Source organism: Pelophylax lessonae (genome assembly GCF_965119305.1).
Source record: "Pelophylax lessonae genome assembly, chromosome: 6".
In the NCBI taxonomy this organism is placed as follows: Eukaryota; Metazoa; Chordata; class Amphibia; order Anura; family Ranidae; genus Pelophylax; species Pelophylax lessonae.
Window position 1 is genome coordinate 70,371,131 of NC_138773.1, and position 14,650 is coordinate 70,385,780.

General features: G+C 39.6%; 1 protein-coding gene across 1 annotated transcript in view; it reads right to left on the reverse strand.

The window, feature by feature from the left end:
- NLRC3 (NLR family CARD domain containing 3) overlaps nucleotides 1-14,650 on the reverse strand; it is a 66,884-nt gene that overhangs the window by 16,417 nt on the left and 35,817 nt on the right. The window contains exons 11-13 of the mRNA XM_082261861.1: nucleotides 14,385-14,468; nucleotides 9,216-9,299; nucleotides 9,013-9,096 (exon numbers count right to left, since the gene is read on the reverse strand). Coding sequence (XP_082117987.1) covers nucleotides 9,013-9,096; nucleotides 9,216-9,299; nucleotides 14,385-14,468 — 252 coding nt within the window. The remainder of the gene's footprint in view (nucleotides 1-9,012; nucleotides 9,097-9,215; nucleotides 9,300-14,384; nucleotides 14,469-14,650) is intronic.

The following is a 14,650-nucleotide window of genomic DNA, read 5'->3' on the forward strand; positions in this document are numbered from 1 at the left end:
TAAAGTCTAAGACGCTATACCAAGGTAATCTTATCTGTGTGGTAATCATAAACCTTAGTCAGTATTTTCTGTGTTTAGATCCATTTAAAAATAAGATTTACAGATACGTTATAATCTTATATGTAACACAATATTAACAATGAAATATATATATAACTAACATACATAGATATGTAGAAAAACCGTTATATATTATAATTGTTTCATCCTTGCTAAAAGAAAGTTAAACTGATTTTGATGACTCATCACTGCATGTTTAGAAAGACTTCATGTTAATCCTTTGTAAGTTGTAAAAATTAATCATAAAACTTTTCTAACCTTGTCAGACTCTAGAAAGTCTGAGATGGTAAGCTCTTTGTCAATATAAGGTTCAAAGTTTATTTGTAGGTAAATATTGCTGTAATACTGAACCTAAGAGCAACACAATACTGCCATCTCTGGTGACTGACTACTACTAATTGAAGTCTTAGGTTAAAAAGTCATTTTCAATATATATAGATATATATATTAAATAATATATATTAAATATTAGAATGGTGTTACCAGATTTAATCTTTATTTAGATACATAGTGGATATTAAATGGACATGTAATAGATGAGAGTATGGATACATTTCATGTTGTTTTATGATGATTACTCTTAAATATGGAGAAATCATCATTTAATATTCTGGTCAACCAAGAGGTGTCACCCAATGACCTCACCAGTTAATGAATAAGATGTCCCAACCAATGGGGATAATGTCACTCCTTCTGGGTTTAACTTATGGTAATTTTAATAGTCCTTTGTTCTATACCATATAAAAAGGGAAACCCAGATGAGAGAGAGACAGGACATTTGCACAACATACCTTACATATACAATACACACGCTACTACAGCCATGCATAGACTCATCTATACAGACTCCATTTTGCTCCATCATGTATCTGAAACTTTGAGGGACGCCAAACGAAACTCCTCCCTACCTGACCACCATCTTGGAGAGGCAGCCATCTTAAGGACTCTGGTAACGACCATTTTAAACTAGCAGCCATTTTAAATATGGTAAATATTCCTTGCTAATTATTTGATTATTATTCAATATCATTTATGTACTTCCTTAAATGTTTTACATTTCATATTTTAGGGTAACAAGAGTACAATCCCAGGCGTATTAACCATATGTAGATTTTTCTCTAAGAGATGATTTTTGCCTTTTTATACATTTTTAATAATATCAGATTTAGCGCATATTGGCGTATTAGTCTCACGTTTTGCATAGCCTATTCTCGCTTCATCTGCAGTGGAGCGACTATCAGACTGCGCATTGCGCAGACAATTGTGGTCTGATTATATAGAACATTAATTTATGGTTTATACTATACCTGGAGAAAACGTAATCTTGCTTTATTTTTACTTTCATTATTGAGCTACACATCACATTGCATTCATTGTTTGAAGTTTGTATATTTGTAAAGTTCTCTTTTTGTGTCATCTCAAGTCTGATCATTTATCGTGAATACATGTCTCGTGAATAAATATTCTTATATATTCCATACTGTAGACTGTTTTCACTAAGATTGGTATATGCTTTTAAAAAGAAATGAATCAATAAAAAGAATTCACTACATATTGATTTGTGGAAATAAGTGGAGATTCTCCTTCCGCACAGATCTTTGCTTATTGACATAAATAGACACTGTTATATTCAGAGCAGTATAAACATTCTGACATAATGGAGACACTGCTGAGATATTATTAATTTCTTACATATGCCAATCATAATTTTGATCATGATGACATAATTCATAACTTCAAAAAAAAAAAAAAAAACATTTTTTTTTAAATTTTTTTTTTTAATTAATTGTGATGTTGATACAAACGCCCTAAACATGTCTACGTAAGGTAAGGTTCACGCTGCCAACTCTGGCAAGGTGTCAGTCCCTAGAGGTAATACCACAGCCCCAGTAGATTCGGCACAGATCAAAAATATGTGGAAACACCTCTCTGAGTCTGAAATGGTGGAATATGTAAATGCTGGTTAGAGTCATATATCAAAATCCTCAGAAGTCAGGCCAATAATGGGCATCTGACACTTGGGTAGAGGAAAACCCGCTATATGAACTCACCAATAGCTTATCTAACACCAAAGACACCAGGAAGTGTGATCACATACTTTTAGAGTCATGGCCAATCTTACTGTATCTCTGTGAGGAACTGCACCAGAAGGCTCAGCAAAAAGGAATTTAGTAAAGTTCCAATCTCCACTCCAAATAATAGGAAGTGAGATAAGGAACCTCCTTGAGCAGGTGAAGGAAACCTCTATTGGGACACATCAGTTAAGAGAATGTAGCGTGAAACTGCACATGAAACTGCAGAATGAAGTAGAACTGTGGCAGAAGTTTTATTCAGAAAGTTGTATTGAAATTAACCATTTGTAAGAGAAATGTAACTGATTAATGCAAGAAGTAGGAAGTTTTGAGCAAGGAAAAATGTTTTCTAGCGGAAGTTGCCGAGTAACCAGCAGTGAAAAAAAAAAAAAGTGTAACGGTTCAAGTCAGGACAGGAACTCATCAGTAAATAAATAGGAGAGTTCCAAAAGGTTATGGTGTCCATGCAAAAGGGTAATGCTTATCAGTCCTGCATTATAAAGGAAGTAAATTAAATAGACCCAGAGATGACTCCCAGTCTGATGGTTATGACCCAGACAAGGGGGGGAGTCCGGCAGAGAGTCCACATCCTACCCCAGCCATCTTCTAAACATAGGAGGGCAGAAATTGGGCAGCCATGCATAAATAGGTATGAGTCATATCAAGGTCACCGCAAAAAGACGAGCACCCCTAAAAAGATACCGGAAGCCTCCAGAATTTAAAAGTTTTAAAAAGAGTACTGTCCCGATTTTTGTTAAGAGAGGGTCCTTAGACATTACTGATCATCTTGAGGCCTATGAAAACACCCTTTTTGTGTTGGACCTGTAGGATGTAATTTAGAATTCAGCCCATACACAACCTTACCGCTGCTAGAGCTGCAATCTACAACCAAAAATGTACCCAGCACCAAAGCCCATTGAATTTTTGGCTGTACTCAAAAGTGCCTAACACCCTTCAATGAAGGAGCCTGAGTACAACCACCCGGAATTTAATCCCTGTGCTTTGAGGCATCGCCTAAGTACATAATAATAGGTTTGGCAAGGGACTACAAGTTGGGGTGTTCACTGGAATAGTTGGTGAAAAAAGAGCGACAAATTGTACTCCATCCAACAGACCGGTGAATACAAAGAAAGGTGTGAGCCTGTCACCAAAATTGTGGCAGAAACACATCTTTCTTCTCAACCCTCACAAAAAAAAGGAGCAAGATTTTATACCGGATACCTCAAGAAGGACACCAGATCTCCCACCAATAAGGAGGGGGGAACAGAGGCCACTTCAGGATTTCCCTCCAAGGGGACAGGGCCCAAGGTTTAGAAGAGTCTCTAGGGAGTATCCCCAAAGAGCCCAATTTACCCTGAGGATGGAAACCCTCGCTATGCCCAATATCCTCAATAAGAGGGGGCACCCACAAATAAATAGGGATTTGCCCCACCTTAGGGCTCCCCAAAATCCTCGGGAAGATCAAGAGACATTAAGGCCCAGACCCCATGCCAGAACCGAGCAAATGGTTCTGATGGGGATCTGTCCCATTTGTCTGTACCTGAGAGACATAGGAGCCAAAAATCCAATTCTGAAGAGGTTTTCAGCAGAGTAGATGCCAAGTTGGATCAGACGATCACTTGGTTCACTCAGGGCACTGCAGCCCAGATCCAAAATAAGCCCTCTTTAGGAACAAATCCTGTGGCCAGCCAAGGGCCACAAAATCTTTAAATGCCCAAGTAGTCAGGAATCAGAGGGATACACTGAATAAAGGCATAGGAGACAGAGGTTCTAACACCATTTTATTCCCAGGTCACAGTATTGAGCATCCTGAAATCCCTGCCAGGGGATCTTGGTTGTTAGATACTAACTACCCACCTATTTTTCAGTGGTCACTTCATCCCTCTGACTCAAACAGGTTGCTCAAAGCGGGCATATTTTGAAAAATTGCCAATGACGGTGATACCTTGGAGGATCAAACCCTAATGACGTAATGAAGTCAAGAGGTTAAAGGTTGTATACGGTAACCAAGAAGGAATCCTCAATGTCAGGTAGTTTTGTTGCCTACAATAAATGGCATTGATGCCCCAAAGGGGGAGATATTATATTTTTCCTCCCAAGTAGTAGGTAAATTTTAAACAAAATATTGTATCATTGTACAATCGTTCAATGTGTGTTAGCCATGGCAATGAATACATCCCCATGTTGATGAGCCCTAGAAGTCAGTCTCCCCTAGGAAAGGTCGCTTATATATAGTCTCACATTTCATGGTGGTCAGATAAAAGACTGATCCCACAATGGAATAAAGGAGGACTCTAAGAAAGCTTAGATTACCAACCTCACATTGAAATGTCAATTGATGAGAATATATATTCATACTGTATATTTCATCCAATAGAGGGAGATTAACCTTCCATGCCAGGTCGTTGATTGGTACAGACAATGATGTTTACCATAAACGTGGCAATCGGATGGGTCATCTTACTCCTTGGAGCCCAGCTCAGGACGGAACCCCTCATTGAATCGGGTCCTTCTTCAGGAATCATGCTGCGAGACGCCCACGATTCTTGTTGACGGAGAGGAAGATTTGTTTTAAAAGATCTTTGTGCATTTGATCTGAGGATATCCATTGAGAGGAATCGCACTACCTCCTGTTTTCAGTTGAAGGAGATGTGAGAAAGGTGCATTGCACATGTGAGCAAAACTCAGTCTAGGTGTATGACACTCTAGACCATGCTGAGACCATTCATTGTTCAATCCACATTTAAAGAGATTTCTCGGATTCCTGTTTGCCAACATTGTTTTACTGCGCTTTGAATGGTATTTGCCAATACCATCGCACTAGTTAATCTCTATAACTATCAAAACTTTGCAAACTGAAGATGGAGATTTCAAGGAAATTTGAGTTTCTTTACTAGGAGATCGAAATTCAAAAGACTAACAAGGAATAGTTGTGACATAGCTAACAATAGCAAAGTCGCTACGAACTTACACTTGGAACTGCTTTTTCATTTCACCGCTTTGCTTGAAAGTTATGATGAACAATCCCCAATATGAACTACTCTCTTATAAAAAGAGGACAAGACATTTTTCTTTTCTTTCTCCTGAAGCTTATTCCCAGTTATTTCTAAGGTTGGTCACCTGAATACTGGGAAGAAGGGGGGGGGGGATATGTCAGGCTTATTTGGGGAGGTTAAATTTAAAAAAAAGAAATGAAATATTTAATATTTTGTTCTATATAGAAATATGAAGCAATGACATCCATTTTTGTTAGGTTACTGAAAGCTTAAATATCCTTTAACAAAAAGTGCCTATTCAGGAAATTCTTAAACAGGTTTACCCAAACATGCTGTGTTGACCTAAGGTAATAAACAAATAGTCTATTTAACTTTCTTTAAGATAAAGTCTAAGACGCTATACCAAGGTAATCTTATCTGTGTGGTAATCATAAACCTTAGTCAGTATTTTCTGTTTAGATCCATTTAAAAATAAGATTTACAGATACGTTATAATCTTATATGTAACAGAATATGAACATTGAAATATATATATAACTAACATACATAGATATGTAGAAAAAACGTTATATATTATAATTGTTTCATCCTTGCTAAAAGAAAGTTAAACTGATTTTGATGACTCATCACTGCTTGTTTAGAAAGACTTCATGTTAATCCTTTGTAAGTTGTAAAAATTAATCATAAAACTTTTCTAACCTTGCCAGACTCTAGAAAGTCTGAGATGGTAAGCTCTTTGTCAATATAAGGTTCAAAGTTTATTTGTAGGTAAATAATGCTGTAATACTGAACCAAAGAGCAACACAATACTGCCATCTCTGGTGACTGACTACTACTAATTGAAGTCTTAGGTTAAAAAGTAATTTCCAATATATATAGATATATATATTAAATAAGATATATTAAATATTAGAATGGTGTTACCAGATTTAATCTTTATTTAGATACATAGTGGATATTAAATGGACATGTAATAGATGAGAGTATGGATACATTTCATGTTGTTTTATGATGATTATTCTTAAATATGGAGAAATCATCATTTAATATTCTGGTCAACCAAGAGGTGTCACCCAATGACCTCACCAGTTAATGAATAAGATGTCCCAACCAATGGGGATAATGTCACTCCTTCTGGGTTTAACTTATGGTAATTTTAATAGTCCTTTGTTCTATACCATATAAAAGGGAAACCCAGATGAAAGAGAGACTGGACATTTGCACAACATACCTTACATATACAATACACACGCTACTACAGCCATGCAAAGAACTCATCTATACAGACTCCATTTTGCTCCATCATGTATCTGAAACTTTGAGGGACGCCAAACGAAAATCCTCCCTACCTGACCACCATCTTGGAGAGGCAGCCATCTTAAGGACTCTGGTAACGACTATTTTAAGCTAGCAGCCATTTTAAATATGGTAAATATTCCTTGCTAATTATTTGATTATTATACATTTTGCATTTCATATTTTAGGGTAACAAGATTACAATCCCAGCCATATTAACCATATGTAGATTTTTCTCTAAGAGATGATTTTTGCCTTTTTATACATTTTTAATAATATCAGATTTAGCGCATATTGGCGTATTAGTCTCATGTTTTGCATAGCCTATTCTCGCTTCATCTGCAGTGGAGTGACTATCAGGCTGCGCATTGCGCAGACCATTGTGGTCTGATTATATAGAACATTCATTTATGGTTTATACTATACCTGGAGAAAACATAATCTTGCTTTATTTTTACATCACATTGCATTCATTGTTTGAAGTTTGTATATTTGTAAAGTTCTCTTTTTGTGTCATCTCAAGTCTGATCATTTATCGTAAATACATGTCTCGTGAATAAATATTCTTATATATTCCATACTGTAGACTGTTTTCACTAAGATTTGTATATGCTTTTAAAAAGAAATTAATCAATAAAAAGAATTTGCTACATATTGATTTGTGGAATTAAGTGGAGATTCTCCTTCCGCAGAGATCTTTGCTTATTGACATAAATAGACACTGTTATATTCAGAGCAGTATAAACATTCTGACAGATGTAAATGAAAGTGTAAAATTTATTCACCACTGTAGATCCAAAGCTGGACTTCAAAACATCACGGACAAGGACAAAAGGTTAACGCGTTTCACGAGTTACACTTAAGCGAGTGTGAACTTGTGAAACACGTCAACCTTTTGTCCTTGTCCGTGATGTTTTGAAGTCCAGCTTTGGATCTACAGTGGTGAATAAATACTACATTTTCATTTACATCGGAGTGCGGTCATCATTTTGTGTTTAAGTATGCTGCTGGAGACTACGGATCTGACATGCACTTGATTACTTATCTTCACCTGAGCAGCTTATCTGCATTTGTTTTACACTTATTTTCCTAGCTGCAGTACCACAAGGTGGCATTGGCACCAATGAAACACCATATAATACACCTAGGGGTTAATTCTCTGCATTGTGTAAAAAGGTTGTTTGATCCTGTCTTCTCAGATCCTCCCCTTCTTTTACTGTCCCCAATTCATCCCCTAATAGTGCTTAGCCTTTGGGGACATTCTGCACATGCTTAATTTGGTGTGTATTGCTAGAAAGTTGTTTTTTTTTTTTGGGGGGAGGGTGCATGTGATTGGCACAGGGCCAATCAGTACTTTCCAGACAAAGGGTCAGGGGTCCTGCAGCCTCATAGGACAATCATGGGAGAATGAAAACCCCTCTCAGAAAAGAAAAAAAACTCTCTAGGCTCTGTGCTATCAGGGGATGGAAAGGGGAAGAAGGGGAGGATCAGAGAAGACAGGATCAAACGGCATTTTTACACAATGCATAGGATTAACCCCTTAGGTTCCACAGTGAGTATAACAAGCATGCTTTACTGCATATACACACTGATTTTACTGTTGTGGGTTTAGTGACACTTGGCAGAGCCAGCTACATGACACCAATATTCTTTCTAACTGTCTCTAAGGGGGGTATCCAGACCACACCACCTCATTCTTTCCAATACCCACCAATGTAAGAGGCATTTTTTCTCACTTACCACCAACTAATTGGTTCTTGGAATGGTTCCCTGAGACCTGAAAATTATTTCAAGGGTTCCTCTGTGTTTAAAGAATAAGTTCACCTTTCGTAACATGTTACATGGTACACCAATATTTAGTGTTTAACATGTTATGAACAGACCGGCCCCCACACCTTCCCAATCCCTGCTGTGACAGCTAGCAGGGTTCTTCCTCCTCCCCGCTAGATGTCACAATTTAAAAAAAAAAACCTGGCCATGCAAGGCTCCACCCACTCAGCTGCGTCACTGATTGACAGGGCTCTGTGCATAAAAAACTACAAGGCGTGGCAGCCTTAGCAGCTGTCTGCGTATAGTTTTCAATGAACTACCACAGCGCTGTGGAGTGCCATGGTAGTTCATTCATGCTTCCTGTCAGATTGTATCTGCCTGCCCATATGGGATGTATGAGTAAGCAGATACACTGGTAGATCTGCTGGAGCCCTGCATGGCACCAGCGAACTGCTGATCACTGGTGCCATGCTTTGCAGGCGCAAATAAATAAATAAATGCACATTTTTTACCTGCAAAAAAAAATGTGTATTTATTTATTATTTTTTTTTTCCAAAAAAAGGAACTTATCCTTTAAACGGTAAAGAAAGGCTGCTCTAGAGTGACCAGAAATTGGCCAGTTTATGTGCACTCCAGTGTCTCAAAGACATCAAGAGAAACCTTTTCTGTTATTAAAAGAATAAGGGGAGTGCAAAAAATTTGAACTGTAGGTTCATTAAATGGCCGCCCTTTTTGTGCAATAAGGAAATTATGGAATTTTACTGCACATTACTTCTCAAAAATATTCCACTCAGATTAAGTTGAATGTAGAAACGTACTGTAGAGTGTCCAGGCTGTGGTTCTCCCTAAGTGCTCCAGACAAGGCCTCCACTCCCTCGTCATGCAGAAGGTTGGCCGTCAGACTGTAAGGGCAGAGGGCACAGATATTATCATTTATACATCTCTGTACAGAGTGAAAAAATACAAGCATCAGACAAATCCTGAATCTGGTGAAGTGGACAGAGTATGCTTGCTTACTTACTCTAAGTGTGCCAGGGTGGTGTTGGCCTGGAGGGCCTGTGCCAGAGCACGGGCTCCCTCGATGCTGATGGAATTCTCACGCAAACTGAGAGAGAAAAAAACAGAATAATCTAGATAACCAAAACAAGAACAATGGAACATCTGCCTAGGATCACCTCCTTCATGTCCCACTTTTTTACCCTATAATATATTAATGTGGGCACCAGAGTAAAAACAGCAGGAAAGACAGGCTACTGTCCACCACACCAATGCCAGGACACAGAGAAATCCATTATTGCACATCACGCAAAGGTTGCAATCCTGTCCATTTATGTTTGCACTCTGTGTCCTTGCTGGGGAGATCTCCTTTACTTCCTGTCACAGAGATGATACAGGAAGTGATAGAAAATCTCTACAAAGTGAGGTGAATTCTCCACTCTGACAACTGTCACCAGTACAGGTGGATTTATCCTCACACTTGTTCTGGTGACAATTTTAAAACATTCTTTCTGACAATAGAGATATTGGGTGAATCTACCATGCGGGAACATAGATAGCAAAAACTTTGACAAGGGATCTAATCCATCCCTAACTAAAAACAAGTTTGGACTATACATACGGAACAATTTCAGAGCCCATTCACATCATCACATTAGAAAATACATATGTAGCAAGATTCCCAGCCATTGTGCTGGATATAGTTCCCCTGGGTTACCGCTAGTAACAACAGCACATTTAAGCATGTTCTCCAAGTGTGAGTACTGAGACAGGAAACAGTCAAGTATCTTTGGGTTTTGTATTTATTTAGGAACTTGGATGGTAGAAGGGAATGAGTGGGATACTCCTCTGGCTCAACTATTCACAAGGTAATGGGACAACTGAGACAAATGCCTATGGACGCTGACTTGACGCTGGCTGAATGCCGGTCAACGCCGGTTGGCGCTGGTTAACACGGACTTGCTGTCTGTTATCTCCAAACTGACTTTGTGCCAACGGGGAGTGACAAAGTCCTTTGTACTGCTTTGTACCTTTAGCCCTTCTGGCTGAGGTAGCTACATGTAAGCACTGCTGCAACTCTTAACACTTTAGGGCCCACACTGGCACCCTCTCTCACAGACTCCTCTTCAGGGCTTAAACTCTGGCACCCCCTTCTCTAAGCCCTCTCTCCTGGTTAGCTGGCTCCTGGATCCCTCTGACCTTCCGGAGTGGTCCCCTATCCTAAGCAGACCCCTGGGCAGTTTACAGTACTCACGACACTGCTTTCCTGGAAACTCCTGCCCCAGCAGCTCCACTTGGTCCTCAGCACTCTGGATCCCTCTCTGCAGCTCAGCTCAACCTTCTGTCCTCTGGGCCGACCGCCAAGGACGCCTTTTCTCACACTGACAGAAGGAGAGACAGCCATCACCCTCCTTCTGGGACTCTGCTTCCCGCCAAAGACACCCTGTCATGTGCTCCCCTCAGACTTATATCCCCTCCCAGGATGCACTGCTGCATATTCTGCCCTCTGGGATAGATACAATCCCTGGTGTGCTATTGGTCAGGTTTCCTCCACTGTCCAATGAGAGCCCCCATTGGACACAGTGTGGAGACTCCCCTCAGCTCAACAGGCACACCAGGGAACACATGACAGCCTACTGAACAATCAAGGCCCATCTGATAAGCAGTCAAGGCCAAATAAATGATTTTCCTAGCACCCACCTAGGAGGGTGCTACACATATGTGTTTTTTCACAGCTAGGGATGAGTGCAGGAATGTTCAGGTCCTAGTCCTAACTCACCTTACAGCGAGCCCCGCCAAGAAACTGTCACTGAGGCGTTTACACAAAGGATGTTGGAGTTGCCGCCTACTACTTTTGCTTTATGCTAAATTCTGGTGTATTGAGCACATTATAATGATCCAGAGCACCTGTTTTTGGATTCCATGTGTGATTCATGGATCTGTCCCCTGCTGTGAATGCTGCACTTGTTCTCCATTTCCTTACGTTTACACACCCCTTGCATATGTGTGGCTGTGCGGCAAGACATGCTTTGGCTGCAGATGATTGGGCCAGGTGGGATTGCTCAGGTGGGTTCGGTCTAGGATCTGAATACACCTGTGATGATCCCTATTCACAGCACATCTTATGTTTTTAGTGACTTTTTAACCACTTGCCAACTGCCGCACGACTATTTACGCAGCAGTCAGCCCCTCACAGGCAAAGTGACGTAGGGCTATGTCACTCGCCTGTGAGGTTCTAGGGGGCGAGCGCGCGCCGCCGGAGGCACGCTCCCGCCCCCGTTCGCTCCCTAACATGTCCGTGCGTGTGACCGGCGGACCCGATATCCGCCAGTCACTTGCGATTGTCCGGTACAGAGGGAGAAAGGCAGGCGGCTAATGTAAATAAAGCCGCCTGTCATTCTCCCCTGTGTAAGTGCAGAGATCATACGGTCCTGCTATGTAGGATCACATATCTCTGTAGTTACACAAACAGCCACATCCCTTTACAGTTAGAAACACGTCCCTAGGGACACACTTAACCCCTCCTTCTCCAATAAAGTTAACCCCTTCCCTGCCAGTGTCATTTTTACAGTAACAGTGCATATGTATAGCACTGATTACTGTAGTAATGTCACTTGTAACCCCAAAAGTGTCAAAAATGTCAGTCAGGGGTCCGATCTGTTCGCTGCAATGTCGCAGTCCCGCAATTACTCGTTAAATAAAAAACAATAAAAATGACAAAAATCTTTCCCTTAGTTAGTAAACGCAATAATTTTGCGCAAACCAATCAAAATACGCTTACTGCGATTTTTTTTTTACCAAACATATATGTAGCAGAAAACAAATTGGCCTAAAATGTTAAAAAGTTTTGATTTTTCCATTTTTTGGGGGGAATTTCATGTAAAAAAATGTGAAAAATATTGTTATTTTTGCAAAATTGTCGCTCTTTTTTTGTTTATAGCGCATGATCAAAAAATCGCACAGGTGATCAATACCACTAAAAGAAAGCTCTGTTTGTGGGAAAAAAAGGACGTAAATTTCATTTGGGTACAGCGTAGCACAACCGCGCAATTGTCTGTTAAAGTCACGCAGTGCCGAATCGCAAAATAGGGCCTGGTCAGGAAGGGGGTAAAATCTTAAGTGGTTAATGTGTAATGCACGTGTTTTATGTTTATTTTTAATGCATTTTCTACATTTTCATTTTTGGCAGTGCATGGGAAATATGGACACGTGACTTGAGAAACACATTAATTAATTAATTAAACGCATTTTGCATTTTCACTGACTTCATTGACTATAATTTAATGTAAAAAATGCAGCTTCATACGTAGTAAGTCGTTTTTTTTTAGCATGCTATGATCCTGCGTTGTAGCACACATAAAATGCAATGGTGTGAATAGGCCTTTAAAGACCACACTACCTGAAATAAAATACTTATTATTAGAATAATTTATAATAATAATTTATTAGAAAAAAAGGCATTAATAACATTTTGAGCTATTTATTTAAAAAAATCATCACTCCTGTACACAAACGAAGATATTTAATATTTGTAATATTTTGCTGTGTCTCTATGAATGCTGCTATGGGGGGGGGGGGGGGGCAACAAACAACCAATGGGATAACCGGACTGGAATATATTGGATTCATTTCACCTAGCTTCTCATCTATTACCAGCATAAAGGCTTTTACATATACAAGTGTGTCATTTATGTTCATTAGCCCTTCAACTGGTCCTAAAAACGAAGTCTTAGGAACAATCACTAAACAGTTAATTCTACATAAAACGGAGGAAGAAATGGCCATGTGACTTTGGGAGAAAAGAAGATGATGAACAATGTCTATTTCTGCAGCATTCTGTTCCATGATCCTCTGTTATGAACTGTCCACCTCCCTCCCTACCCATGAGCCAATAACAATCTCAGACCACCAGAAGGTAAAATACAATTTTTAGGTTGACCGAACCGTAAATTATAACAAAATAACCAGAGGATGATCAATAAGGCTGACAAGGCTGAAACGCATTAACAACTGCTGTATTGATATTGTTTTTTAAATTCATTTAAATTTGCAGGTTTTTTAAAGAGCATGCACGGAGTAGCGGATTGCCTTCCTTCATGATTGTGCCTTCAGCTGTGCAACTGCTCATCACACACCCATCAGCTCTGGAGTATTTTCACTTATCATTGGGTTGTAGCACCTTATCTCTAATTTATAGTTTGTTACACCACCTGCAATGTTATAGTTTGTTACACCACCTGCAATTATTACTGATACTGTGGCTGTACTGACATGCAAAAAAAAAGAGAAGTGTGCTGCTCAATATGAGTGACTCATCACTTGCTCTACTGCAAAATCCCTGGGTGCTGCTCCAGCTCATTGTACTCCAGCAAATCAGTCAGAAAAGAAAATGAATCACTGCACTCCAGGCTGCAGCAACTTTTCTTGTTTATTGAATTGGAGCAGGGCTCACCTTTAGAATTGACTCCTACTACTAAGCAATAAGCAAGAAAGGTTGCTGCAAGTGGAAGTACGGAGATCAGGGGTGTTGCTAGAACCTAGCACCCAGGGCACGTGCCCCAGATCTTCTACTGCAGGGATCCTCAAACTATGGCCCTCCAGCTGTTGCGGAACTACCCTTCCCTTGAGGCATTGTAAAACTCTGACATTCACAGGCATGACTAGGCATGATGGGAATTGTAGTTCCCGAACTGGAGGGCCATAGTTTGAACACCCTATTCTACTGAGTGCCCCAGGTCTCCTTTCAGATATGGAGATGATCTGTTCTATGCATTATACAGTTTTGGAACATCATATATTTTATCTGATTTTTAATCCATACATTATTTATTTTTTCATCATAATGTAATATTCTTTTTTTTTTACACTAATTCATGTTTTGTTTAGTTAAAAAGAATACATTAATCTTAGATTTGATCCAAAATGGCCATCATGGTATCCTACCTGCCCCTCAACATTTTAGTCTGTATGCCAAGAGGTCCCCCTGATCTTTTAGGACCTTAGAGATGCCCCTGGTGGGGCATTCATTGCAGCATAATGCTTATTACCAGGAATCCTGCCAGCCTAGAATGGTCTCTGGTTAGCCCACAAATCTGGGGCTAATAAGTGCAATAAGTAGGTAGATATCCCCATTATAAAAGGAAAAAGTTTATTATAATGTATTATAAAGGATGTACAGAGATTCCAGGCTCACTTTAGGTGTTTCAGGCTCTGATTCTTGATAAGGCCAATGGTCAGAGATTTCAAGCCTTGGTTGCTGATGGAATTACTCTTCAGACTGAAACAGAGAGAGTTCAGTTAATACACAGTATAAAAAAAAAAAAAAACAGAGGTCTTCTTTTTTCACAACAGACTTGTCAGCTAGGGTTTGGTCCAAATTTAGGCCCTATATGGCCATGTGGACATATTAGATCAATGATGTCATGAGCATCCCTGCCCTTTGTTATGTGTGGCAGCAGG